The sequence below is a fragment of the Sinocyclocheilus rhinocerous genome, unplaced genomic scaffold (assembly GCF_001515625.1).
Source record: "Sinocyclocheilus rhinocerous isolate Xijiao unplaced genomic scaffold, SAMN03320098_v1.1 scaffold468, whole genome shotgun sequence".
Lineage (NCBI taxonomy): Eukaryota > Metazoa > Chordata > Actinopteri > Cypriniformes > Cyprinidae > Sinocyclocheilus > Sinocyclocheilus rhinocerous.
This window is the reverse complement of record NW_015635305.1, coordinates 2,434,666-2,461,979: the sequence shown is the minus strand read 5'-3', so window position 1 is coordinate 2,461,979 and position 27,314 is coordinate 2,434,666. Positions and strand designations below refer to the sequence as shown.

The 27,314-nt window shown below is 37.9% G+C and overlaps 1 protein-coding gene across 1 annotated transcript in view; it reads right to left on the bottom strand.

Annotated features, from left to right (window-relative positions):
* The window catches only part of LOC107746867 (uncharacterized), a gene marked incomplete at its 3' end in the record, with an annotated part of 128,422 nt that overhangs the window by 60,594 nt on the left and 40,514 nt on the right, over positions 1–27,314 (bottom strand). Inside the window, exons 2-3 of the mRNA XM_016561196.1 lie at positions 21,057–21,246; positions 10,436–10,643 (exon numbers count right to left, since the gene is read on the bottom strand). Coding sequence (XP_016416682.1) covers positions 10,436–10,643; positions 21,057–21,246 — 398 coding nt within the window. The remainder of the gene's footprint in view (positions 1–10,435; positions 10,644–21,056; positions 21,247–27,314) is intronic.

Here is a 27,314-nt window from a genome sequence, read left to right as displayed (position 1 = left end):
TTTTTGGTTGATTGTAATCCATTACATACCTTTCTATCAAAGTTATCTGACATTATCAAGATGAATTTGTTCTGACACAGTTTAACTCTGAGTTCTTGTCATATTTTATTACCATTTTCTAAACTATAGCAAATAAACTGTGATAATGTGAGAAATGTTGAAGGTGTCTGAATAAATTTTGTTTTGACTGTAAATTTAATTTTTACAGTTAAGACTATGCAGTGCTATTTTACATTTGATTATTCGTTTTTGTACCTGGACACCTACAAACTTGAAAAAACTTAAACATTGTGTAAATAGCACAAATAAATAAATAGAGCGAACATACAAATTAAACAATTTCAAACAGGGCCCACTGGTACAACCTGCACTGGGGCCCCGCAAACCCCAGCTACGGCCCTGTATATGATATGTACTGCTTTAACAGACTATACTAAGGCTTTTTGAACTGAACTGTTTTGTTTTCACCATTACAGGATCACAGTTGGCAGTGTTATCAAGAGATGCGTAGCTGTAAAAACCACATTGGTTTCAGTAAGCGACAGATGTTGTGGCGTATGCTCCAATTAAAGAGCCGAAGATCTGTATAGATTCGCAGACAATTTTTCACAGTGCAATTGCATGAAGACTTGATGTGTGAGAAAAGGAGGTGGAGGGATTAAAGACGGAGAGAAGGTGGGAGAATCTAAGAGCTTTTATTTATTATGGCACACCATGGCAAATTACAATGCATCGTTTCATCATGGAAACCTCGGCTTCTCTCACGCAGGTACTCCCTGCCCTAAACACATTCATCATTGTCGAACGGTGTAGTATAACCCCTCCTCTCTACTCGGCCAGCGTCTTTTCTTACCATCTCCACACAGAGAAACACAATCACACCAAACAAAGAGGTATTACATGTCTAGGAATCACGCTAAAAGAATACATTAGCTTTCCAGAGTGCACGTTCCTCTGTTTCCGTCGTTTGTACTGGACTACCGCCTGAGACGCGGGGTCATTTTCACTGGCCTTTTCAACCCACAGCGCTGTCGAATATCAACCGCATATCACTGCTGGCTTCCTGTTGAGGTCAGTCAGCCATGTTATTACTTCATAAGGTAGGGAGTGAGAGTCTGCTGGCGCATCTGTCAGTTCAATGCAGTTAAACAATAACCGAGCAGTCGTCAGCAGCGGCGGCCTCTTCCAGTACTGAAATGCTATTCAGTAGACATGAAGAGAGGGGCGGGGCAACGGAAAGAGCTAATTGGCTTGCACTGGTGTGTGATTAATTATGCTGTGGGATTCACTGCCTCAATAGTCATCTTATAATTAGATATTTTTCAAGACATGAAATAAAAAAAAATTTAAATCTTTAAAAAGCCTTAACTAAAAATTGTGTGTGCTTCATGTCATTTCCAAAATTCTCTGTGATATGAATTAGTACAGTATAACAGTACAATATAACACATATTCAGAAGGCTTTCATCTGCTAAACACTTGGACACTGATGACATGATTCCGACATTGTGCATTAAAACATAACTGGCAACATCACTGTATAAACACATCATTCTGCATCTTTATAGCAGATGATAAAAACTACAATGACATTATAAAATACATAAGCTTTTATACTGCATTTTTCTGCTAAGAAAAGCAGATAATATGCATACATTACCACTCAAAAGTGTGGGGCCAAAATACTTTTATTCAGCAAGGATGCAATAAATTGATCAAAAATAATGTTTAAGAATTTATATTGTTATAAAAAAATTCTATTTCAATAAAATTATTTTCAATTTTTCTGTTTCATTTTTATACATTGCCATATGATGTGCTACAAATGGCAAAAAGTTGACTTTAATAATAAGAAGGAATGTTTCTTGAGCAGCATATTAGAATAATTGCAAGACTGAAATAAAGGCTGCTGAAAATTCAGCTTTGTCACCACAGATATAAATTACATTTTATATTAAAATAGAAAACAATTTTAAATTGTAACACTATTTTACAATATTACTGTTTTTACAATATGTGTGATCAAATAAAGTTACCCTTGGTAAGCATAAAGAGACTTCTTTCAAAAACAACCCCAAAACATCTGAATATTAGTAATAGCATTCAGACATTAAATACATACACAGCAATAAAGAAAGGCACAAAATGTTTACAATATAAACATTAGTATCTCAGTAGAACAAAATGGCAGAAAATACATAAATGAAAGAGAAAATTTTTATATATATATATATATATATATAAAGGGGTCTTTTTAATCTTTTTCTGACTACTCTGAATCTGAATACTGTATAATATTTTACAAAAAAAAAAAACTTGCAGGATTGTTACCATCATGCATCTTAGAGATGATAGATAATCACAAACAAAATCTCTTTTAAAAACAGAAAAAATAAGGATTTGTCTTGATATAATTACACTTGAAAGACTTACGAAGATATTTCTGGTTAGTGAATATAATGAGCAGCCGACGCAGTCTGGGTATTTTCAAGGGACAAAACGTTTCAGTGCACTCAAGTGATTTTGACAACGGGACACCTTAGAAACGGCTGACTCCCTGGCCAGCGCACTGACGATGTCCCATGCAAGAAGCAAGCAAATCATCCACCATTTATTCTTTGCAGCTCTCATTATGACAGTAAACATCAATATCAATATTTCAGAAGAAGCAGCTAATCAAAACCACACATTTTTCATTGTTTGCTTTAATGCTTAATGCACCTAACCTCCGTAGCCTTGACACACTAGAGGTATGTGCTGTAATGGTGGCAGAACACATTCTCATTTCATTAAGGTCTATTTGGTGGATTTACACCACTGGGCAGGTGTCACTGCATAGACGGTTTTCTGAGTCATTATCTCTGGTGTATTATCAAGGTCTAATTCGCTCTCAGCTTGATTAGAAGACTCATTCATTTCAGCATGAACCGTTCTGCAAATCACTTCTGCAGCCATACACCAGAACTAAGATAGTCTCAAGGCGTCGGGTTTGTCTTCTCGGTAATAAGTGAGACATTTACATGGACGCGCAAAGAACAATTCATTGATGGCTTCAATAAACCCTTTGTTTCCCCTATTACTGCAGGATTTTTCATAGACTGCTATGCAGCTTGCTTGTGCTGCCACACTACTCCTAATATTTCTCTAATATTATGTACAGTATATACATATAACTATAATACCAGAATGTGTAGTTATGGTATCAACCAGCAGAGGCTACCAGGGAAATACTAACCAGTTACCCTAGATCTCCTGGGGTGAACTACTACAGTACATTTGCTATTAGCGGTATACTGTACATTTTGAACTTCACATCCAGTGTGATGGATGAGCACCAATTTCGAAAATGTCCTTTTTGATGGGCAAAATACGTTGTATTTATAATGTATGTATATATAAAACGTATTTATTTTTTACCACAAATTTGGATTAAAATGTACTATGTTGAAATAATCATTGTAGAATAATTCCAGTTGTTTCATGTTGACAGAATAACACGACAGAATAATCTTTTAAAATATGTTTTAATATATTTATTTTTAATATACTTTAAAATGTAATTTATTCCTGTGATGGCAAAGCCGAATTTTCAGCAGCCATTACCCCAGTCTTCAGTGTCTATAATAATAATATGCTTCAGAAGAATTATAATTATAAAATTATAATAAGAAGAATGCTTCAGAAATCATTCTAATATGCTGATTTGTTGCTCAAGAAACATTGATCATTACTATCGATGTAGAAAATATTTTTTGTGTAAACTGTAACTTTTTTCATGATTCTGTAAAAAACTGAAATTTCAAATGAACAGCATTGATTTAAAAAAAGAAGAAGTCTTTTATAACACTGTAAATGTCTATGCTGGCACTATCAATTGCATGAATCTTTGCAGAATAAAATAATGTCTTTTAAAATAACCTTACTGACCACAATGTTTTGAATAGTAGTGTAAATATGAAAAATAAAACTACAAGTATAAAATGGATTGAACAGATTGCCTTTGGGAGAAAACTATTCTTAAAATCTATAATGCCTGCCAGAGGGAAGTAATGAATTACTACTACACAATCTACATGTAAGTAAATGGAAACATCACTTTTTAGCTTAAAATGGCAGATTGGAGTTGTAGGTGGGATAATAAGGATGGAAAAGCAAAACAGCGACCATTAAATAACAAACTTGAGAAGGAGCCCCATCTGTTGTTTGTCCATGGCTGCATACATAAAGCAGGCACAGCTGGTGCTGGTGCAGGCAGACACGGCCTTGCTTCTGTGCCCTCACCCCACGCTTTTTGCATTGTGTCTGACATGCAAGATTTGTCAACTCGTGACGCCTCTGCCTCCTTACAATTCTTCATTGATCTGATTTGATTAGGGGGGATGTTTGCAACTCATGTGCCAGCACAGACAAAAGGAAGAGAGAGAGAAAAATATGCAAATAATTGCTTCTCTTTTCACAGCACAAATTTGGCAACTTTGAGCAACTAGTGAAATAATTAGAACACGCGTGCAGAGCACCAAACAGTACACAGAATTGATAGCGGACTGTTGTTGGCATTTTGCATGTTTAATGTGGTCTCCAGCTGTGTGAGGGATAATGTCTCTGACACACTGCTCATGCAGAACCACGAGGAAGAGTCCATATGGCCAATGAGAAAAAGATTCCTTTATCATTTTTGGTGGATCACGGTGGACTCCAAACATGTGTCTGGTAATGTAACTGACAGGCTAGTCAAAAAAAAAAATACTTGAGCATGAACCCGCAGCATATAAGGCACCAAGGCATTTGAGCGTAGCTTTTCGGCCGGGTATGAAAAACATTTATCATTTGTCAAGGAACAGAACTGCAGGGATCCACAGTCTTATTACTGGTAAAGCCTGGTGTTCCCCCGCAAATCTCCCACAATTCTCCACTTATGTTCTGTGCTTTAGCTCCCAAGTCCAGAAATAAATCAGTGATGGCATAAAAGTCCAGTTTTCATACATCGATCAACAGCTGGGTGGTTGTATAGCTACCACTTTTCACTTTGCATTCACAATATAGTATTGACAATAACAATCATATTTAAAAATTGAAAGATTTATATTGTGTTAATACTACACATATGATAATATCATAAATGATCCAGGCAAGTAGGTGATGGTTTTACACCTTAATGCTGGTTGCCACTCATCATAAAACAGAAAACAGCAGATGTAGTGTGTAGCGACTACTGGCTCTCAAAATCATGACAGACGAAAAAGAGACACTCTACTTGCACCCAAAAAAGTTATAGCTTATCAGTGTGGGAGTTTTTGGATTCCGAGGTGTTAAAGACACCCCAGTCTGCAGGATGTGCCGATCAACAGCAAGCTATTTTCGTATTATGGTTACAAACTCTCTCTCCACCTCCCTACAGTCTTATTACCAGCTTGATTTTTGGCAAAAAAGAGAAAAAACTAAATAAACAAAGCTAAAGATGAATTTGACTGATATCATTATTTATTTCTTCCATATTTCAATAGATATTGTGATAATACTTTAATTACTTGACTTCTTTTGGCCACAATAATTGTGGTAAAAAACTGATATCGTGACAGCCCTGCCATAATTAGATTTTTTTTTTTTACTATTTGTCAAAAGACAGGATACTATCAGAAAGGTGAAGCTCAGATCTGTTTACAGAAAATGCAATTACATTAAAGGGACAGTTCAGAAAAAAAAATGAAAACTCATGTTGTTCTCTATGAAAAGTTTGAAAAGTGTTTCAACTGTTTGTTTTTTTTTCCATACAATGAAACTCAAATGTCAACACAACACTGACTTGTCCACCGACAATCATTATATGCATGAGGGTGCTAAATGATAAGTATGAAGTTTTCCCATCATTGTTGTCAAAGAATTGAATATAAAAATAATTACCGTTTCAAACTGATTTGCATCCTCAGATACATTGATTGAGAGAGTGCTGGTGTGTCAAAACCATATTATTTTCACTTTTCAGGGGAGTCAACCTATGAATACCTTACAGTCTGAGTGTAATAAACTGGCAAGCTTGGAATATTACCATTTTAAAAAATCCCCACCTCACCATTAACCAACTGAGTAAACTCATAGATCATTATCTGATTAAAATGGCTGACCTTCTCCCTAACAAACACTGTCTACAGTATAAATAACCCTATAGGCAAGGCAAGTTTATTTATATAGCACATTTCATACACAATGGTAATTCAAAGTGCTTTACATAAAAGAAAGTAAAATAATCATAAAAAAAATAATCACAACTATAAAACAAGGAATTTAAAAACTTTGAAAATGATTTAACCCTAGTAAATGGACGTGCATTATAGTGAATTTCATTAAACAAGAACAATTGCATCTACTGACCTAGCACACCTTAATAACACAGAAAATCTAGAATGTGTTTTGGCCTGTTCACTATCTTTAAAAAAAATCAATACAGAGATAAACAGCCACAAAACTGACAGCCCCCCATCCCCACTTGTGTAGACCTTACCCCAAAACAACAAAGATGCACTGAACGATAACATATCTCCAAGTGCTGACAGTTTCCAATTAGTTTATTGATTTACTCCGAGAGTTTAGTTAGTGCAAGGCAAACTGTCAGGATGCTCAGCTTCTGGTTGCTGCTTATCCACTGTGGCAGCTTCATCCAGCAGACGGCCGGCTGATCTTTACTGCGTGCTTGACTCATACTCATCCCCCTTCTTTCCTCATTCCTTTCCTCCCTCTCTCTTCCTCTCTCTACAATTGGCCATCTGCTTGTGTGACTGTGCACCTGCAGAGCGGGGTCCGGCTGCTCCCTGATTAGCCTCACAGACACTGTGGAGCTCATCAGCTGAGAGAACAGACTTGCACTTTGCTGAGGGCCGCTACAGCTTTGCTCTGCTGAGATTCACCTCTGTGCACCATGTGTCCACAGAGCTTCGATCCTGCAAGCTGTTACTTGACAGTCAGTTACGGGCTTGCACTTGGGTCGTAGCAGTTTACGATCATGATGTGAATTTCAAGATGGGATTTTAAGAATTTAAGAATTTAACTTGGTGTACAAGACATCCATTAAGTTACAATAATAATAACAACAAATGCTTGTGACTTAACAACTGTTAAATTCTTCAAATTTCATCTTGGTATTTACATCATAATAATATTATTAATAATATTATTTATCAGTTCCAAAGGTTCACAGCAATGTTAACTCAATCTCTATATTTATTATTAACAGTATTGATATTATTATTCATTGCTTGTGACTTAATTTAACAACTGTTAAATTCTTAGAATCTTATCTTGTAATTTTTATACAAAATAATAATAATAGTAGTAGTAGTAGTAGTAGCAGTAGATTTGAAGTTGTATTTCATTGTCAACTTTCCTTGAATGTCAGAGTAAGTAGGAGGAGAGGGACCACCCATCAAAAAAATTATCAAATAAAAAAATGCATTTTTCAATGTTGGCCATAGCTAGTCAGTTAAAGGCACCAATCATCTTTTTAACGGAGTTTGTTTACTCCAAAATGCCTAATTGTTTTAGCAACTTGATTTGAATAATGTTTTTTAAACAAATGCAAATGCAGAAAGAATGCAATGTCCAAAACTATTTAGTTAAATAGGAGCTTATTGCATATTGTACACATAAAAAAACGGATGCCCAGGTAACATTACCAAGATGGAGTAAATTTATGATAGTTCACTGTGCAGACAGTTTGTGGCACAATCTACCTACAAGCCCCTTCAACAAAACAAAAGTCCAATACAACATAACCCCCATTACACTACACAGAATAATAAATAAAAAATGTATTCCTCAGGGAAAGCATGGCCTCGCTTTCCACACTTCCTCCAATTACTCCACCTCAGTAGGTTCAGCCATGAGCTTTTCTGCTCCACAGGTGCTGTCGTTCCCCAGGCCAACAGAAAAGAGGAAGCCTTCGTCGTTCCAAGCTTTGTCTCTGTCTAATTGGCTGGCAGTGTGACCCTGTGGGCTCAGAGGAAAGCGGTGCCCTTAAAGCGGAGCACACCCGAGTAGAATTATTGCTCTTAATCCAGGAGAATGGCCTCCACCACGACCAAACCTGCTGCAGTTAATTAAAGAGAAAGGCTGAAGTGCAGGCCTGGTGGCTCTGAGATAAGTAAGAGCAGCAAAGGACAAAACTCAGCTAAGGCGGACTTTTTAAGATTGTGGATGGAGATTGAGGTAATGCTATTGTGAACATAAGAATTCCAATTAAGATGCGAGAAGTTTACTCCAATGTGAGATCCATTTAGATACAATCCACCGCAGTGATGTTGTTTAAAATCTTAAGCAGAGAGGTCACTTAAAAAGAATTAGAATGCCCTTGTGTTGTTATAAACCAATATAACTTTCTTTCTTTCAAGGAACATAAAAACATAAGTTTCAATTCATGTACTGGCCACTCTTTTCCAAGCAATTATGGGGACTAAGATTCTAAGCTTCAAAAGGATACAATATATATATATATTGTAGGGGGGGAGTCATCAGGGTTTGGAACAACATGAAGATAATTCAATTATGGCCATTTTATTTATGAGTGAACTATTCTTTTAAAAACTATTCTTTTAAAAACCAAATCTCATTTATAAGTTTCACTTGCACAGTTTGAACTTCTAGAGGCCAAAAACACACTTTGGCTATTGTTATTTTCTAATACAATTAAAGCAAGCACATAATCATATTTTAGACCTATTTTCCAGATTTTAATAGCACTTTTCTCCCATTTTACAGAACTGTCAGATATTGGCTAAATTATGCATGGCAGCACAATTAAAGCAGATGTGAGTCTCAGTCAAACAGAGAAAACAAGTTCTCTGTATCCACACGCAAATACAACCCAGTGGAATGTATCCAGTCATAACTCTGTAAGGCAGACATAAGATGAATCTTGGCACATCCAATTTTTACCAGGTGATTGTGTGGCCTGTATAATACACACTAGGAGAAAATTTAGCTGGACAGCATCTAAAGCATTTAAATTTATAATAATGCAAACATGTAAAAAATAATTCAACTTTTGATTGTGATAGTTTTGGTTCTGGTCCGGTGGTTCTGCTTATTTCTGTGAAACATCTCGCAATGAAAAAAAGATTTTAGGGAAGCATAACACTTTCATTATATTGCATTTTACCATGTAATACTTCTAAACAACAAATACATCCTTTATTTGTAAGATAAATACATACTGTGAACAGAACTAGGAATGAATGAAAGAGACTTGCCCTGCATGACTTAGTTGTTCTAAATATTTGATATGAGACTAAATGCACGTTCTTTTAGTGAATTAAAAATATGTAAGCTGTTTATGTGAATTCAGTCTCCACTGTGAGCCAGTACATTGTATTGTGCTTCTTAGTGGACTCTCAGCAGCATGAGCTTTTTAAACACTTTCCACTGGCTGATTTTCCCTATTTAAATATTCCCCCTGGGCAGTAATACCCTTAATAAGAATACAACAACCTGCTGTACATTTGTGTTTACTGGCAGGGAGCATTATTAGGCCGTAATTTAGCCACTGCTGACATGCTATTACTTACGCATATCTTATGATGCATGATTGACCCCTTGTGTTTTAATATGAACTTCCTTTTTTTTAAAAAGCACTGTATGTCTATACAAGACTCAACAAGCATTTTTGAGTAGAGCAAAACAGTAGCTCTGTGAACTTTCAAACGTTATGAAAATAGTTTTGGTATCAGGCAGTAATGAAGCCAAAATAAAAAGTGTATAAAAATGTATAAAAATGTTATTTCCCTTTTTAAAACTTTATTTCTTATAATCGATACTTAATTTCTCCCACTTGTAACTTTAACTTTACATCTCGCAATGTGACTACTCATTTGTGACTTTAAAACTCTCTTTATATCTCACAGCATGGCTTTCTAATCCTACACTTTACCTCACAATTATGTTTTTTATTCTCTACTTGGAAACATGCTTTCATTCCACAGAGACAGACGTCATACTCGGACAAGTGTGTGGTTTTGAGAACAATAAGAAAAATAAACCATTTTTAAAAAGTAATGCACTTCTAACATGATGTAATATATATAAATGAATATTCAGGGCATTATACAAAAGAAAAATGCCATTGTCTCTGAGATTACAACCCAAGCGAAATAATGAGCACTCTGACAGGAAACGCATATATAATCTCATTTGAAAAAGAAGTCTATGACAAGTTCTGAAATCACAGCGCTCACTTAAATTACTACCCATAAAGGCCACCCACTGACTGTGCGGAAGTGAGCAGCTTCAATTATAAATGCATAAATGCCGAGAGGAACGTACGTGCACAACCATGAACATAAGGCATTTTTCATAATCAACAAGCTTAGCTCTTGTTAAAAGCAGAAACGATTCTCTCATTGTTAGCCCTGTGATCACTGACTGCTTTATCCTGTACGTTTTTACTCACCTTGACAGAGATCTTCCCCTCATCCTTTGGTAAGTGTGCAGCCAGGAACCAGTCTCCTGGGAGGGGGCTGGTGACATTGAAAACCCCCGTGGTGCGGTTGGGCAGCGTCCATGTCAAAGTGACAGCGAAGGAGCCTGGTACAATGGTGTCCTTTGGAAAATGTGTCTGGAGGGGGTTGATTACAGGTGGAGCTCCTGACCTGAAGTACCTGTAAACCAAGATGATAGTTACATTTCAAGACATGCTGGGGACTCTTTCCTTGGATGAGATCAAATGCATCAGTCATTTTTGTCTAATATATAGGAAAACTATATCACATGTGCATTTCGAGTAAAATATAATGAAACAAGTGAGTCCATGTAGTGAGAAACACAGGGCCAGAGAAAGCACACTGACATCAGTCCTGAATCAATTAGAATGCAGAAGATGCAACAATTTCTCACTCGATCACAAGAGAGGAAGTGGAGCATTGTGACTGATTCTAAATTATGCATGAAGTAAATCGTAAACAAATATTCCAACATTTAACTTCATCGTTAATGTTTTGAGCAATGCTTACGAATTTAGGAAGCATTGATTTGGAACAGCGCCTCGACTAGGCTGCAATTACAAGTAAAGGAGAGAAGAATGAAAGAGACGAAAATCATTCACTTACATCAGACTCATTTTCAACACAAAACCGCAACGTGCTTCTCTTCATTTCGACATGGGAGCACAAGGCCATGAAAGTAAAAAGTCTTCCCTCAGTCTCTAGCCTGTCAGTCAGGATACAGACACAGGCAGACAGTAGGAGCCTGCAACAAATCATGCCATGACACTTTTTCTAAAAAGCTTTACTGTCTGCAATTATTTTTGCTCAATGCACTGCTTTGTGTCTCCTGTAGTTTGTCAGTCACAACCCTGACAATCCTTGTGGGGAAAAAAGCCCCTGTATGAAGGGTTTCACAACAAAGACTATCAATTACTCTTTTATTCTCCGTTTCTCTCATTTTCAGAGGTAAAAAATGGCTTTGTGAGACAAGTAAAAATGGCAAAAGACAGCACAACCACATATGTGTGTAACAGAGTCACACAATAATTCAGACGTACCCATGATGAATACTGATATTGCATTCATCACTGACACATTTTAAGTGTTCACATATGGATTTATCTTCATAACTGTGCACAGCTCGCTAAACACCCACCAAAAGAAGAATATAACACTTGGAGAAAGCTGTCTGTTTCCCATTGCTCAGGTAGTGCAGCACCCTCCGGAAATATTCCTTTTGAAATCTGGGTCAATGATGTGATGCTCACTTTATGTCCTAGCTATTAATCCACACACAAAAAAAAGGCATATGAAGAGTTCAGATGCAAAAGCCTCTAAGTGTCGTATGAAATTTTCTTCTGAAATGAGCATTTTTATCAGGCTCCTATTTTTTTGTTCAGTTATTTCACTTTAATTGCATAGAAAAGTACCTATACATTGCCATTAGAGTAAAATTACTGAACCTAAACATAGGAGCCTGATAAAAAAAATTCTCATTTTAGAAGAAAATTTTAGATGGCACTTAGAGGCTTTTGCATCTGAACTCTTCATATATTCATATGACTTGAATACACCTCACTTAATTAAAAAATATATAATAATTAATATTCATCTGGATATTCTTTCATGGAAATAAAATTAGAGGTAATGGTAATATAACAGTCTTGATATCATAATGAAGAAAAGGTAAAAAAAAAAAAAAAACAGAAAAAAAAACAACAAAATATATTATAAAAATGTCACATATGTCTACAAAACAAGAAATTATATTGTAGAAAGGTAAATAATATCCTTTACCCTTACAGAAAACCCTTACAGATACAAAACCAAACAAAAATGAATAAAAAACTAAATAAACTACCTCAACAAAAACACATAAACCCCTTTATAAGTCTTTAAAATATTAGATAATCTCACCAGCCAAAACTGATTTCTTGTCTATACGGTATAAATTCCTTTAAGGAGGCAATCTATTAACCATTTTCTGTTGCATAGCAGTAGTCCAGCTCCTATCTACTAAACCTGTTTGTCAAGAAAATGTTTTAATAATATATTTTGACAATTAAAAATTGACGATTACAAATTCTCCCATTTTTCTTTGAATGGCCTTATAATGTCTTCAGATTTCTTTGTGTGTTTCTCCTTCATGAAACAGACATGCAATCTTCAGAGATGGTCATGCTAACCCAGAGGTCCTGGATCCTTGACAGGTAATAACTCAAAGTACTTCTGCTAGAGCTCTGCAGGGTTATTAGATAAGTCATCCTGCCCTTCTTGTACTCTGAGCTAGTGTACCTAAAACATGCCCCATCATTCGGGTCTTATTCTAAGACGGAGACCCCATACTGCTTACGTGAATGTGACAACGTTGTTGAAGCACAAGCTTGTGTTCAGCACCGTCATATAGATGTTTTCAGCACTGGATAATGATTTTATCTGGGTTGTGTTTTGCACTGAGCCATGAACTTTTTCCTTTGAGGCTGCAGTGGCAGCTCCAGATTTGTACTAAGACGCTGCCTTGTAGTTCTGAGGGAGTGTTCAAACTATAAAGACATCCGTGCAGGTAATATGAACACAGTGCACAGACTGGCAGCTATGGTGCTAGGTTATTTTTTAACAATGTTAAACTTTAACTTCACCCAAAATGCTGCCATCTGATATGTAGATGAGTTTGTTTCCTAATCGGAACAGATTTGGAGAAATTTACACTTGCTCACCAGTGGATCCTCTGCAGTGAATGGGTGCCGTCAGAATGAGAGTCCAGATAGATGATAAAAGCATCACAATAATCCACAAGTAATCCTAGTTTATCAGTTAATGTATTTTGGCCAGAAGTGATAAAAGTTGTTTAAAGTTAAAGCACCTTAATGATGGAACTGTTTATTAAAAACATGCAGCTTTTTCTTCACAAGATGTTAACTGAAGGACTACAGTCATGTTGTGGATTATTGAGACATTTGATCAGTTGTTGAACTCTCATTCTGACGGCACCCATTCACTGCAGACAATCCACTGGTGAGCAAGTGATGTAATGCTACATTTCTCAAAATCTTTTCCAGATAAAGAAACAAACTCATCTACATCTTGAAAGACGTGAGGGTGAGTAAATCTTCAGCAAATTAATTATTTTATTTAATTAATTTTTGGGTAAACTATGCTTTTAATAGCAACATTTTACAATAAGGTTCAATTTGTGAACATTAGTTAATATATTAGGTATTATTTACAAACAATTAACAACAATTATTTTAGTATTGATAATTAGTATTCATTAATTTAGGTTACTGTTAGTTTAAAAAAATGATAAATATAGAAACTATTATTATATAACTTATATAACCATATAAACTAAAATGTATAAAATCCTGCTAAATCCATGTTTCCAAATTAATTCATGTTTTTTTATAATATACTAAGTAATTTATTTCAATGTATGCATCTTGTAATGTTAAAAATGAGTTAGCAGTAAAACATTGTTGTTCGTGATTCTAAATAATGATTCTAATCTAATAATTATCTATTAACAATCTGAACTTTATTGTAAAGTGTTACCAATGTTATTCTTCATTTTCTTAAAAGATAATCTACAATGCTAACTTTGAGTATGGTGCGATACCGTGACACAGGACTTACATACACATACATAAATGACCACAGCAAAAGACACTTTTTTCTAATTAACTTAGCATGCACTGTAAATTAGCATTTCCCTGGGACTGAATGAATCTACCTGACGAAGCTACCATGCATCCTTAATGCTCTTATCTATACAGTTCAAATACTTAAGCTCACACAAGGCGAAAAAAACATGCCATATAAAATATGACATGCCGTATGCAATTTATTGCTCCAAAGGTCTGGCTTCATTATCCTTTGCAGAGCATGCAGTGCTCTGTTGTGACCCAATTAGTTATACATCCATACATGTGAAAGCAATACAGAGCTGTCCTAAGATCAGAGTCCAAGCTGTATGTAAACTGGCCCTTCAGCAAACAGATCATCATAATCAGATCAACATGCTCTGTAGTCAGTGCATTTCCTCACAATGATTAAGGTCACACTCTATTAATATCTAGTTGTCAATTAGGCTGGAGAGAGTTTGAAACAAGGTGAAAAAAAACAAGGTTTGGTAATTAACACAAGGCAAGTTTGGCCACAAAATAACACAAATGAGCCCTCACAAAAGCTGGGAGACAAAGATAAGAATGACATTAATTGGTATTATGAATGTCAATCCATTAAAACAAATGTAATCAAGTAAACATGATATGATGATTAATCTATCAAATTAATAGCAAATAATTACATTTATCAGTATTTTCAGAGAAAAGATCCTATATGAAGATAATTTGAAAATACTGTAAGTACGTGTACGTATTCAGTAATACAGTATATTTTGGAAATTATTATGCACAGAATTATCACAGGCACTTCAAAATACAGTGAATAAGTCTTGGTACCTTATTACCTTTTAGAACATACATTATCTTCTTGTTCATCAAAAATTTACAACACTGTGTGTATGATGCAACAAGTTAAATGCAAACGCAAGTTTATTCCATAGAAAGAAAAAATACTCTGGTTAACCTGGTACATAACACAACTATACGTTTCTGACACTCAGTTTGTCACAGAGAATAAAGTAAGTCAAACAATATTTATATGTTTTTAAACAGCCATTCAGATTTTTGTATTATTTTAATCTGGACTAAAGTATGCCAGAAAAGATATCTAGGTTCAGTCCATTGCACTATTGTTTTATTGGTCAAGGATATTTTCAATACGGTGATAAAAGCTTAAAGGATTATATTGTGATATGAAAAGTAGATATGTAACATGCCTAAAGCATTAAACAGACATCAATTAGATGTTTTTTTAACTCAATATATTGTTTTTTTTATCTTTAAACATGGGTTCAGTCAAATGCATCTCATTGAACTCATCAGCTTGCTATTAGAGACCCCAAGACCAGAAATGAGTGCGTCAGAGAAAGGAGGCATTTAAAATGTGCACAGTTGGGGATACTACATATAAGTAATGACCACTGATGTGTCAGGTGCTTTTTTTTGCAAGAATAAATAATATAATATAATAAATAAAAACTTTTTATAATTTAATGTACAAAAAGAACATGCTAAATTGACAGCCCTAATTATTACCTTTGAATACATGTAGCCTATGTCAAAGCCTACAAAGAAGAAAAAAAGTTCTTCACAGTTAACCAAAAAAAAAAAAGCATACATTCATATGAAATTTTAGTGACATTTTCACAAACACGTAATATCAGAGTTGTCGCCTCTCCTTGTTTTCAGCACCATGGACAGCAGACAAACATAAAGACAAATGAGGCACACCATAACATTTAGTTATAGAGTTCTGCTGGGAGGCAGGTCTAAAACCTTGATATTAATATACTCCAGATATCAAGGCATTACTTCAGTGTTGCTGGCACATAGCAGGAGTAGTTTACATTTAGGCCATTTGTCCAATCTTTTCTTTGCCAGCTGAAAATGCCAGGCGCTCTTTTGAAAACGCGCTTGAGAGCAATTTGGAGGCGAAGTGTTTAGCTAGACCCGTGAATGGAAACCATTAATATTTAGCTATTATTTCTCCATTGGTGTTCAGTCATTGTACAAGTAGAATGTGATGGTTGGTGATATTTGTCCCGTCCCTCCTCCACTGTGAATGGAAGGCTGGGTAAATGTTTTACCTACACAGCCTTAGTCCTCAAAACGGACTTTGTTCTGCACGTAACCTGTGGTAAACTTTGAGGTTAAAATGAAAAATTTGACATGCAGCCTTTGTGTTTTTGTTTATCTCCTAGTTTATGTCTTGATTAGGTCTGTTGACAATCTCATCCCCTAGATCCTGCATTATGCAAATGAATGGCATAAATCTTGCTGTTCTTGTTCTTGTATTTGTCTAAACAAACAGGCATGAAATGCAGATTGAGTGCTGAAGACTAATTGAGGTGAGGTGATTTCCATCATTGTTTTGCTGTCTCGCATTACCATGCCTCGTGCATTGAGTGCCCGGTCCCTCAGCGAGCATGTGAGATGAATTAGATCTTAAGATCATTAATGTGCATGACACTCGCTGTCTTATTATTGATGAGGGAGAGATAAAGCAAAGACTCCAGGCTTCAGCCAGGAGGCCAGACACAAACAGACTGGAGAATCACATCTGTGACCTCAATTATAATGTGAATCTGAACATTACATCACTTATCGCTAAAACCCACATTGCACATTGATTATCTGATGTGGTGTGTCAGTTCCACATAAGAAGGCTTCCCAAAAGCATTGGCTTGATGTTTGAAGGATGATCCAGCGAAAAGGGACTGCTGGGAGGACCTCAGGAGCTCTGTTTCTGCCCAGGCTTCCTGGTTTGTATGGGCCGCAATTAGAGTTGTCACGGCCTGTCCGGCAGCATCATATTGATCTATGGGCTGTAGCGCAGGGCTGTTATCCACTAGACCCAGTCGTACTGCTTTCTCCCGTTTCTTTATCTTACCTCCCGCTTTATCTGTCCCCCAGCTCCGAGTACAGCCTGTTTTAATTACCATCTCTCTATGGCACCCCCTGCATGCTATCTGACAGCTGAATCGACAGAATGGAGCCCTGCCTTGTTCATTATGAAAACAGCAAGAAGACCTGGGGCCTCATGGCAAAACTTGTGCGGTAAATGTTCTGTACGCACAAACAGTGCAATCTATGGAGGCCCATCTATCTTTCTTAACTTCCATATAGTCATCTTTCTTTCTATCTCTCTGTCTGTCTGTGAATCCATTCGTCTTTATCTATCCATCTTTTTGTCTATCCTTCTTTCCCTCCATCCACCCACCTATCCATATATATTCATCCATCTTTCTATAATCCATCCATGCATCCATTTTTCGATCCATCTTTGTCTATCCATCCCTCTTTCTATCCATTCATCCATCTATGTATCCATCTTTCTGTCTACCCATCCATCTATCCCTCAATATGCATTCATCATTCATCTTTCGATCCATCTTTGTCTACCCATTCCTCTTTCTATCTATTCATCCATCTGTATTCATCCATCCATCCATCCATCCATCCATATATATTCATCCATCTTTCTATCATCCATCCATCCATGCATCTATCCATCTTTCGATCCATCTTTGCCTATCCATCATTCTATCATCCATCCATCCATCTTTCTTTCTATCCATCTTCCCTTCATCCATCCATCCATCCATATATACATCCGTCCGTCCATCCATCCGTCCATCTATATTTCTGTTTCCATCGTTATATCTATCCTTCTTTCCTTCCATCCATCCACCAATCCATATATCCATCCATCTTTGTTCATGCATCCATCCATCCATCTATCCTTCTGTCTAGCCATTTTTCTATCCATCCATCCATCTTTCTGTCCATCCTTTCATCTACTTTCTAACTTTCTTTCTTTCCATCTTCCTTTCATCTATCCATCCATCTATACATCCATCCATCTATCTTTCCATCTATATATCTATCCTTCTTTCCTTCCATACATCCATCTTTGTCCATGCATGCATCCATCCATCCTTCTGTCTAGCCATCTTTCTATCCAATATATATATATATATAAATCGCAGACAGGCCATTTATATTACTTGATAGGCCCCAAAGACACGTATTTCATTATCGCACAAACTGGAACATAGGCATACTTACTGTAATTATGAAAGGCAATATGTTCCCCTGGAGATATGACTGACATTATGAGTTTAAAATACGTCCTTCCGAATTTAACACTGAGATCACTGTTTATATCGCAACTTTCTCATGTAGCTTTCCCTTGAGGCCACCAGAGAGGTTTATTCACAATATTATATACCCCTGGGAGATAAAAGAGGAGGCTTGAGAAGGTTCTTCTATATGTGCAGTCTGAAAGAAATCTGACATCAAAGAAGCATAAGAGCCAGAGAGCATCTGTGGAGGGAGTGCATTTAAAACATCATAACCTGTGCTTAATGCTAGAGTTAATGCTACTTTTATGTTAATTTCTACTTTCTAACTTTCTTTCTTTCCATCTTCCTTTCATCTATCCATCCATCTATACATCCATCCATCTATCTTTCCATCTATATATCTATCCTTCTTTCCTTCCATACATCCATCTTTGTCCATGCATGCATCCATCCATCCTTCTGTCTAGCCATCTTTCTATCCATCCATCCATCTTTCTGTCTATCCATTCATTCCTCCATCTGTTTTTCAATCCATCTTTGACTGTTCAACCAGCCATCCATCCTTCCTTCTGTCTAGCCATCTTTCTATTCATCCATCCAGTCTGATGGTTAGACGTATCTATATCACTATTTTGTGGAGGGAGTGCATTTAAAACATCATATCCTGTGCTTAATGCTAGAGTTAATGCTACTTTTATGTTAATTTTAAGGTCAACGTAGCAGCAGCGGTAGCAGCAAAGTAGTAGCAAACAAATAAAGCATACACTAATGTTCTAATGTTAATGCTGAATGCATGAAAAGCAGACCTCTGTGATGGGGCTATTTGTCAGAGAAACCAGTGGTGGAACATTGACTCAAGGACAGTCTCTTCTCCTCTTTATAATGTCACACATTAAAGACAGCCAGGAGTTACTTCCTCGCCACTTATGATGTACATTCAGTGACAGGCAATAACAAGGTCAGTGTTTTGATGAAACTTTAATGACAGCCAGTGTGCTGGGATTTGAAGACCTGAGTATTCAGTGAATAATATTCTACATTTTGATTACCCAAGGGCCAAGACTAACTTTAACAACAGCTCTTGTGCTAGCACACCATGTGCTGGCTATGAAAGTGCACTGGGATCATTCAAGGATGACTTGAAAGAAATGGACAGAGAAAGATAAAGGCTAAAAGAACACCTTGTGAAGTATCTGAGAGCTCACTGGAGGAAAAATGTACAAGAGTGAAAGTATTCACACTTAATTTCAGGACATTTTTGGCTTCATCTGTGCCTAGAAAGCACGGAAATGGGGTAATGTTGTTGCTTTTTATTTGTAAAATTGGCTTAAAATCTGACCAGGTTTAATGAGATATTCAGGGTTCAATACAAGTTTGGCTTAATCAACAGCATAGTGTTGATTAACACCACATTTTATTTCAACTTGACCGTCCTTTTCTTTAAAACAAGTATCTGGGTTACAGTGAGGCACTTACAATGCAAGTGAATGCAGCAAATCTGTAAACATTTAAAAATGGTTTCGAAGAAATACAAATATTTTAGTGTGAAAATCACTTACTAACCTTTTCTGTGTAAAGTTATATTCAATTTTACAAACTTTGTTGCCATGACAGATAACCCATAAAACCCTCACTGTAAAAAAGATTGCGATTTTAACAGTAAAAGACTGTAAAAATGCCACATTAAAAAACTGTTAATTGGTTAACAGGACGTTTCCGTACTATATACAGTGAATAAACTGCAATACAGCTAACCTTACATTTAATGTCATTTTACAGTAAAAGCACTGCTAAAATTACGGTTTATGGAAGTGAAAAAGAACAAGTCATTGTAAAATATACAGTGAAAAAACATAAATTGACATTCTCAGAATTCCCTGCATGATACTTCACATTTGATGTTTTTTCATTGAAATAACTGTTTCTACTTATCAGTTGTGTACATTAGGGTTTTATCTGACATCTAATGTTGTTAATTTGTTGTTTATTGCATTATTTTACAATCATGCGCGCTATTTCCATAATGGTGTTCTGTATTTGTGTGAATGACACTGTGCACCTTCTATATATTAGTATTTACCTACTCAGTTTGTGGAAGAGCTGTTTGTGATTATCTTTGATTCATCATGTGACTTTCTCATCACAACCTGTTTTTAGTGGTTGCTGATGTATTACAATGGTACAAAACAGATATTAGTACTCCAGTAGATTGATATATTAACATTATACCAGTTAATGAAATGTTTTTTTTTTGTCACGGTAATCAACACTGTGCCACAAATTCTGTCAACTGATCTTAACTTGTGCTAAATCTGATAATATCCCATATTCTCATCAACCAAAAAAAGGTCATTTTTTGTTTTGTAACCTTGAGCTGATAACCAAATGACTCAATGTCTTTTATGACTAATAAAAATATAGGACCATCCTAATTTTAGAGGCCATTTAGAATGGATTAAAACAATTCTACTGAATGTGACCCTGTGAAATTAGTAAAAGTGTCAGATTTGGATTTTAAATCTTATCTGTGTCACTTGGTGTTTTATGCTTATGGATCTCCAGTGTGCAGTTATGCTGTGAATTCTGCCAGCACCACACTTGATAAATGCCTTTTTATGGAGAGCACAGAAAATGATCAGCATCTGGGAAATGATCCTTGATCCAATGATCCAATGCTATTTTATCAGGGCAAACAGTGAGTACTCTTCAGTGTGCGTGCCAGAAATGTCATTATATTCACGCATGTGACATTTGGCTTTTACATATCCCCTCCTCTCATCTAAAATGCTGATTGGACATATGTGACCACATTACGCTGTTGTCCTTGTCTGCCCCCCCAACCAACCCTCAGTGGATGTAACCTGGAGGTTTAGCCAACTCACACTGTCACATTGCGGTCTGGGCAGCTGTCTCCGAAGGTGCCCCCTTGCTCCTTGAAGGTGATGAGGTTCCAAACAGCCACCACGGTGTCTTCAGGCACGTTGAAGTGGAACAGCTCCACGCTGGCAAAAGAGCGGTAGGCGTTGAGCTTGCGAGGTGTCCGGGTGAAATAGTCAGTTACAAACAGGCAATCTAGGGAATGGAACAAGGAGAGAGTTATTTAGATAAAATATGGCGATCTATGGCGATTGGCTAGAAGCTAGGTGGGAAGAGGGTTGGAGGAATCAGTCTTAATGCGGTTTGGTTGACCTTCCTTCTGAAAGCTCCACCAGTGATTTAATCACACTTGCCGTGGGTCATGCATGCTTTGGCTTCGATTCAAAAACCCAGACTCTATGCAAAATTAATTTCGTTGCAATCCCTCAATACAAGGCCAGGGAGGAAGCAGCAAAATTACATTTGCAATCTGCCTTAATGAGCCGTGGCTTCCTATGACTCCATCGTCAGAGAGCCTAATGGCTTCCAATCTCCTCGTGATTTGTAGAGGGAAACATTTATACTCAAACTGCCCAGTTGCTTCCATGATATTCATGTATTCCCCGTGTTCAACGCACAGGTGCAAATGCAGTTTGCTTGCCCCAGATGAATGTTGCTGTTACTAATGAGCATCTTTACTGCCCTTTTATCATGACGATAATCTATGGCTGTCAAGAGCAGTCAAGATGCTCAGTAGACTTAATATTCTCTATACACTACATGGCCAAGAGTTTGGGGTCAGTAAGAATTTTTCTTCTGTTCTTTTGAACTTTCTATTCATCAAAGGATCTTAAAAAATGTATCACAGTTTCCACATAAATAATGTTTTTGAAATAAGTCTCCTATGCTCAACAAGGCTGCATTTAATTGATAAAGTACTGCAAAACAGCAATATTGTGAATTATTATTGCAATTTACAAATTACTTTTTTTATTTGAATATATTTTACAATTTTATTTTATTTTAGCGATGGCAAAGCTGGATTTTCATTAGCCATTACTTCAGTCTTCAGTGTCACATGATTCTTAAGAAATCATTTTAATATGCTGAATAAACATTTATCTTTTGTAACAAATGTATTTATTGTCACTTTTGATCAATTTAATGCACCCTTGCTGAATAAAAATATTCATTTCAGCCTAACCAAGATTCATTCATTTAAAACCCATTTTGTTTATGAGACAGAGTTCTTATTAAATTAGAAAATAAATATATAATAATTTTTATCCTGATCCAATCTGATATAATATAATAATATTACAATATACTTTTTCAACACAGTAGCTTTACTGAAATTTAAGTACTTAAATAATTAGTAGTTTGTAGCTTCTCTAACATGGCCATACACATTCAGAACAATAATATAATTCAGTCCTGAAAATGAATGCAGTTGTCGCCCTCAATACTGCGTTTGTTGCCAGGCTGAGCCTGAACATCCTAAAGCTCCCATGCAGACTGAGGAGATCTCAAATCTCATACCCATCAATACTGTACATCCCCAAAGCTCAGGAGCAGCACTGCAGTGTAAATATCTCTGGAGATAGTTTGTGTGTGACAAACAGAGAAAATTAGAAGAAATGTATAAGGTTGGGAAGCCGGATGAGTGAAGACAAATGACAGCACCTGTATGTCAGTTCTAGCCGTCTGTTTAATCTCTTTCCCGTCGAACCCTTTGCTTCTGTTATTAACAGACACAACAAATCAGCCGCTGTGACACTTTTATTAAGCTGATGGACTCTCAGAGGTATGATGCCAGTATGGCCTCTTCATCTGTTAGCTCAGACAGCACAGCACATCCCACTGATGGGCTTCACGCACAATCACTTACAGTGCGAGTAAAATTACTGAGTGAAATGTAGCAGATGGACCCACACCATTTGGTACCGTATGAACTGCAACAATGTCCATCCAGGGCTGAAATGTAGCATTTATAACAACTGCCTTAATAGCTTAAATATATTAATGTATCTTAGGAGCAAAAAAAATCCAATAAATTTTCAGGAAAGTAAACAATTCTAGAGTTTATACAGCCAACTGAAACTCTTAAGTTCAAAATGTGATTTACTTTTCCAAGCAAGCATTTCTGTCAGACAGAAACCCTGCTAGTGGCCCAGTCAGAAGTGGACAGGCTGATTACCCCTCATGTCAATCAGGAACAACGGCAATGCCATGTTGTTTGACCATAACTTTGGCTGATGCAATGCAGGTGTGTCAAAATACATCCTCATGTCTTGTCCACAAAGCAAACAAGGATATCCTTGTGCTTTGAAAGCAGAAGGATACTAAGGTTCAGAAATTGCACCTTTATACTGTGGGGTGAATTCACTAAACATTTATCTCTGCTTGCAAACAGCTTAACCAGGCGCAGTCTATGCAATGCTGTGCGATGGCATGTGTATTTAATTCACATCAGTGTCATTCTATCCAACACAAACATTCCTCTTTTCTATTCAAATTAGGTTTAAAACCTTATTCACGAAAAAAAGACAATGCTATCCGACACGGGATAATCAGCAACCAGATTTTTTCCAAATGAAAATGTTTCAAACCTGTATGACTTTCTTTAATTTTGTGTTTTTCATTTTGAGTAATGTCTCTGTGTTTCTTTTGTCAATACATGGTCACCAAAATGGTTTAATTGCCAACATTATTCAAAATATCTTCTTTTGTGTTTTACAGATGAAAGTGAAACAGGTTGAGAACAAAATAAGGCAGCATGTGCAAATAAACAACACTATTAGTGGGCGTAATTCATTTTTAGTGAAATTCTCCCTCAGTATGCAGTAAAAATTGTCCTCCACTAAGGGAACAACATTTATCTGTTTTAGTACAACATGTTTCAACATGTTACAAAATGTTTCAGTACTAAATGATTTAGCCTGATATTACCATTGCTGTTGCAACAATTTGTAGTGGGTTTGATGATACTAAACTTGCCAAATAGTAGTGCACTCACACATATTATATTACTGATAGCATAAGTTTGTAAGTCAGGTTAGATGACCAGTTCTTATGTCTGATTCATATGAAGCTCATCTTTTTGATCCAGTATTAATACAATCCAGCGATACCAAATAACATGCATAAACACTTATGCACTAAATCTCACTAAATAATCCTGAATAAGAAAAAAGTGATCTACTCCTACAAGCCAATTATATAAAATTTCATTTTTTTTATATTTAAAAAATATATATATTGATTTTATTGGTTTTAAATATTGGTTTTAATTTACTATTTTTTATAGTATTATTTTTATTATTTTATTTTTTATTTTATTAATTTTCAATGAATACATTTTTGTATCAAAGAAAAGACATTACGCTTGTCTTTATTCATTTAAAGGAACCAGGAACAAGCACGTAGCAATGGGGAATTGACGTTTAAGACTCGACAGAGAAACATAGGGCAGAACACTTTAAATACACAACACAAATGAGAGAATGACAGGTGAGGGGATCAACTAATAATGACACACCAGGGAGCAATGAACACAATCAAACACAAGGGAAAACTAGGTCACGGAGCACATGGGGAGGAAAACACACAGACAGGTCCAAACTCCTGACATATCGCAACATGGGGAGGAACGGGAGGGAACATGGGAGGAGGCTCAGGAGGAGGACGGACACCCAGGAGGGGGCCGGCAGACAGAGTCCAAGGAGGTGATGTAGGAGGGAGGAGCCAAGGAGGAGACAGGAAGGGCTTGGAGCAGGAGGAGTCCAAGCCGGACCCAGGCCACAGCCATGATGGCGACCCACGGAGGAGCCGACAGAGGGAGGAGCCATAGAGGAGGAATGGCCGCCGACTCCAGGGAGCCGCCCGATGGCGGCGCTGCAGTTGGCGGAGGAGCCCGAGGCGGAGACGGAGAGTCAATGAGCCAGGGGGATGCCGAGGATCAGGGGGGCCAGGGTGGAGCCGAGGGCTCTGGCAGCGGAGGCGGAGGCGGAGATCAGCGGCAGAGCCGGAGCGACTAAGGACCAAGGTGGAGCTGGCGGGAGGGAGGAGCCCAACGGAGCCGGTGGGACAGAGCGACGAGGTGCAGCCGGAGGAGCGGAGTCCTGAGGCGATGGCGGGTCGACGCCTGACCAAGGCGGAGCCGGAGGGACGAGGGAGCCCGGTGGAGCTGGTGGATCGACGGGCGACGGTGGAGGTGAGGGAGCTAGGAGCCGAGGTGGAGCTGCTGGGTCTACGGGCCGAGGCAGAGTCCGGGCCTCGGAGGCTGGAGGCGGAGGAGAGGGATGCTCCAGCCCCGGTGACGATGGAGACTGGTAGACCCGTGGAGCTCACACCGTATAGATGGTAGGCTGAGGGCGAGCAGAGGGGCTGCCAGATGACAGCGGTGGAGGAGGCAGGAGTGGGTGGGTGGACGGGCATTAGTGAGCCTCCGGGCTTAACTCAGGAACAGGAGCCCTCTCCGGGCCGGACGTGGGAACAGGAGCCTTCTCCGGGCTAAACTCAGGAACGGGAGCCCTTTCAGCCTGCCACATTCCCAGATCCACAATAAGCTCACCCTCAGCCACGGTGCAGGGGACGGAGCTCCTCACCGCGCTCTCACCGTCCTCGGCTTTCTCCCTCGGGGCGGGCACTGTCGCTGGCTCTTGCACCTCGTCAGACAGATGGGGCTCTGCGTCCGGGGTGATCCTCCGCTCAGTCGCTCGGCATTGCGCTGGCTCGTCGATTGCGGCGGGAACTGGCACTCCGTCAACGGTGGGCTCGGGCTGCTGCTCCGCGCAGCAGGGAGATGGTGAACTGGGCTCTGGGTCGGGAGCGGATCCGGCGAGATCATCCACGGGACAGATGGTGAATGGCGATCCGTTTCTCGCCAGAGTCCACTCCTCGAAGGCGGCGAAGTCCTCTCGAGGACCATCTTTGAACGACAGCACCCTGCACGTGGTGTTCAAACTTGCGTCATAGAATGAGCAGAGCACGTCGTCCGGGTAGCTGGTGGTGTTAGCTAACATCAGGAACTGTCTAGTATGGTCCTCGAGAGATCTGTCCCCCTGCTCCAGTAGGAGGAGGAGATATTCGGGACGAAGGAGGGCATCCATGAGGGAAAAAACGGGAGGAAAAAAACAAAACACTGAACAAACCTGGAAACAAAACGGAGGGTAAACACGCTGTTAAACTGTAGTTGGTCGAGTCTTCTGTCACGGTTGCCTACTGTGGTGGAGCGAGGAATGAAGAGACGAGGGAATAACAATAATAACAGTCTTTAATCATACAAAGGAAGCAGGAACAAGCACGTAGCAACGGGGAATTGATGTTTAAGACTCGACACAGAAACAGGGAAGAACACTTTAAATACACAATACAAACGAGGGAATGACAGGTGAGGGGATCAACTAATAATGAGACACACCTGGGAGCAATGAACACAATCAAACACAAGGGAAAACTAGGTCACGGAGCACATGGGGAGGAAAATACACAGACAGGTCCAAACTCCTGACAAGGGGGACTTATTTAGTATGGGGATATAAATATTTCTAAAGTAATTCTGCCCCTACAGCACATCTTGTTCTTGATTCTCTCACAGAGCACAAACCCTGCCTTTATCCACTGTTATTACTAGCATCTCACTGTTTTTAATCAGTATTTAAAAAACTTTGAGGAATCTTTGAAATACAACAGTTAAAAATGGGCACTAATTAAAAGGAAACCACAGAAAAGTGATTGTCCTTTGGAGAATGGAAAGTCTGTTCATGTCTCTATGTGTATTTTTTCCTTTCTGCCACTGCACATGCCACAAAAGATGTTTCACAATGGACAAGACGAGTAATAAATCACAAACCCTTTTATTACATTTCATGTCAATATTCCCCACACAACAAAGTTTACTGCCGCTCAATACAGGTTCCCTTCTTTCAATCTAACCTTCAGATTGAGGAGTATTAAAATTAATATTGCTTTTTTTCTCCCAGTCACGTTACCTCTCCAGCAGTGATGGGGAATCAATAATTAATGATATCTCTCTCTCACATATGTAGAGCCCCATATTCCCCACTGTCATTGTTTCTACACATGAGAGCAGAGATAATGAGGTCAGATTGCTTTTACCGTATGTCTTCATGAAAAACATTCTATAGCCTTTCAGCAAAATCTCTATTTACGTTTTGCATCAGAACCCATAGATATCTACACTCTTAAAAATAAAGGTGCTTCAAAAGGTTCTTCACAGCGATGCCATAGAAGAACCATTTTTGGTTCCACAAAGAACCATT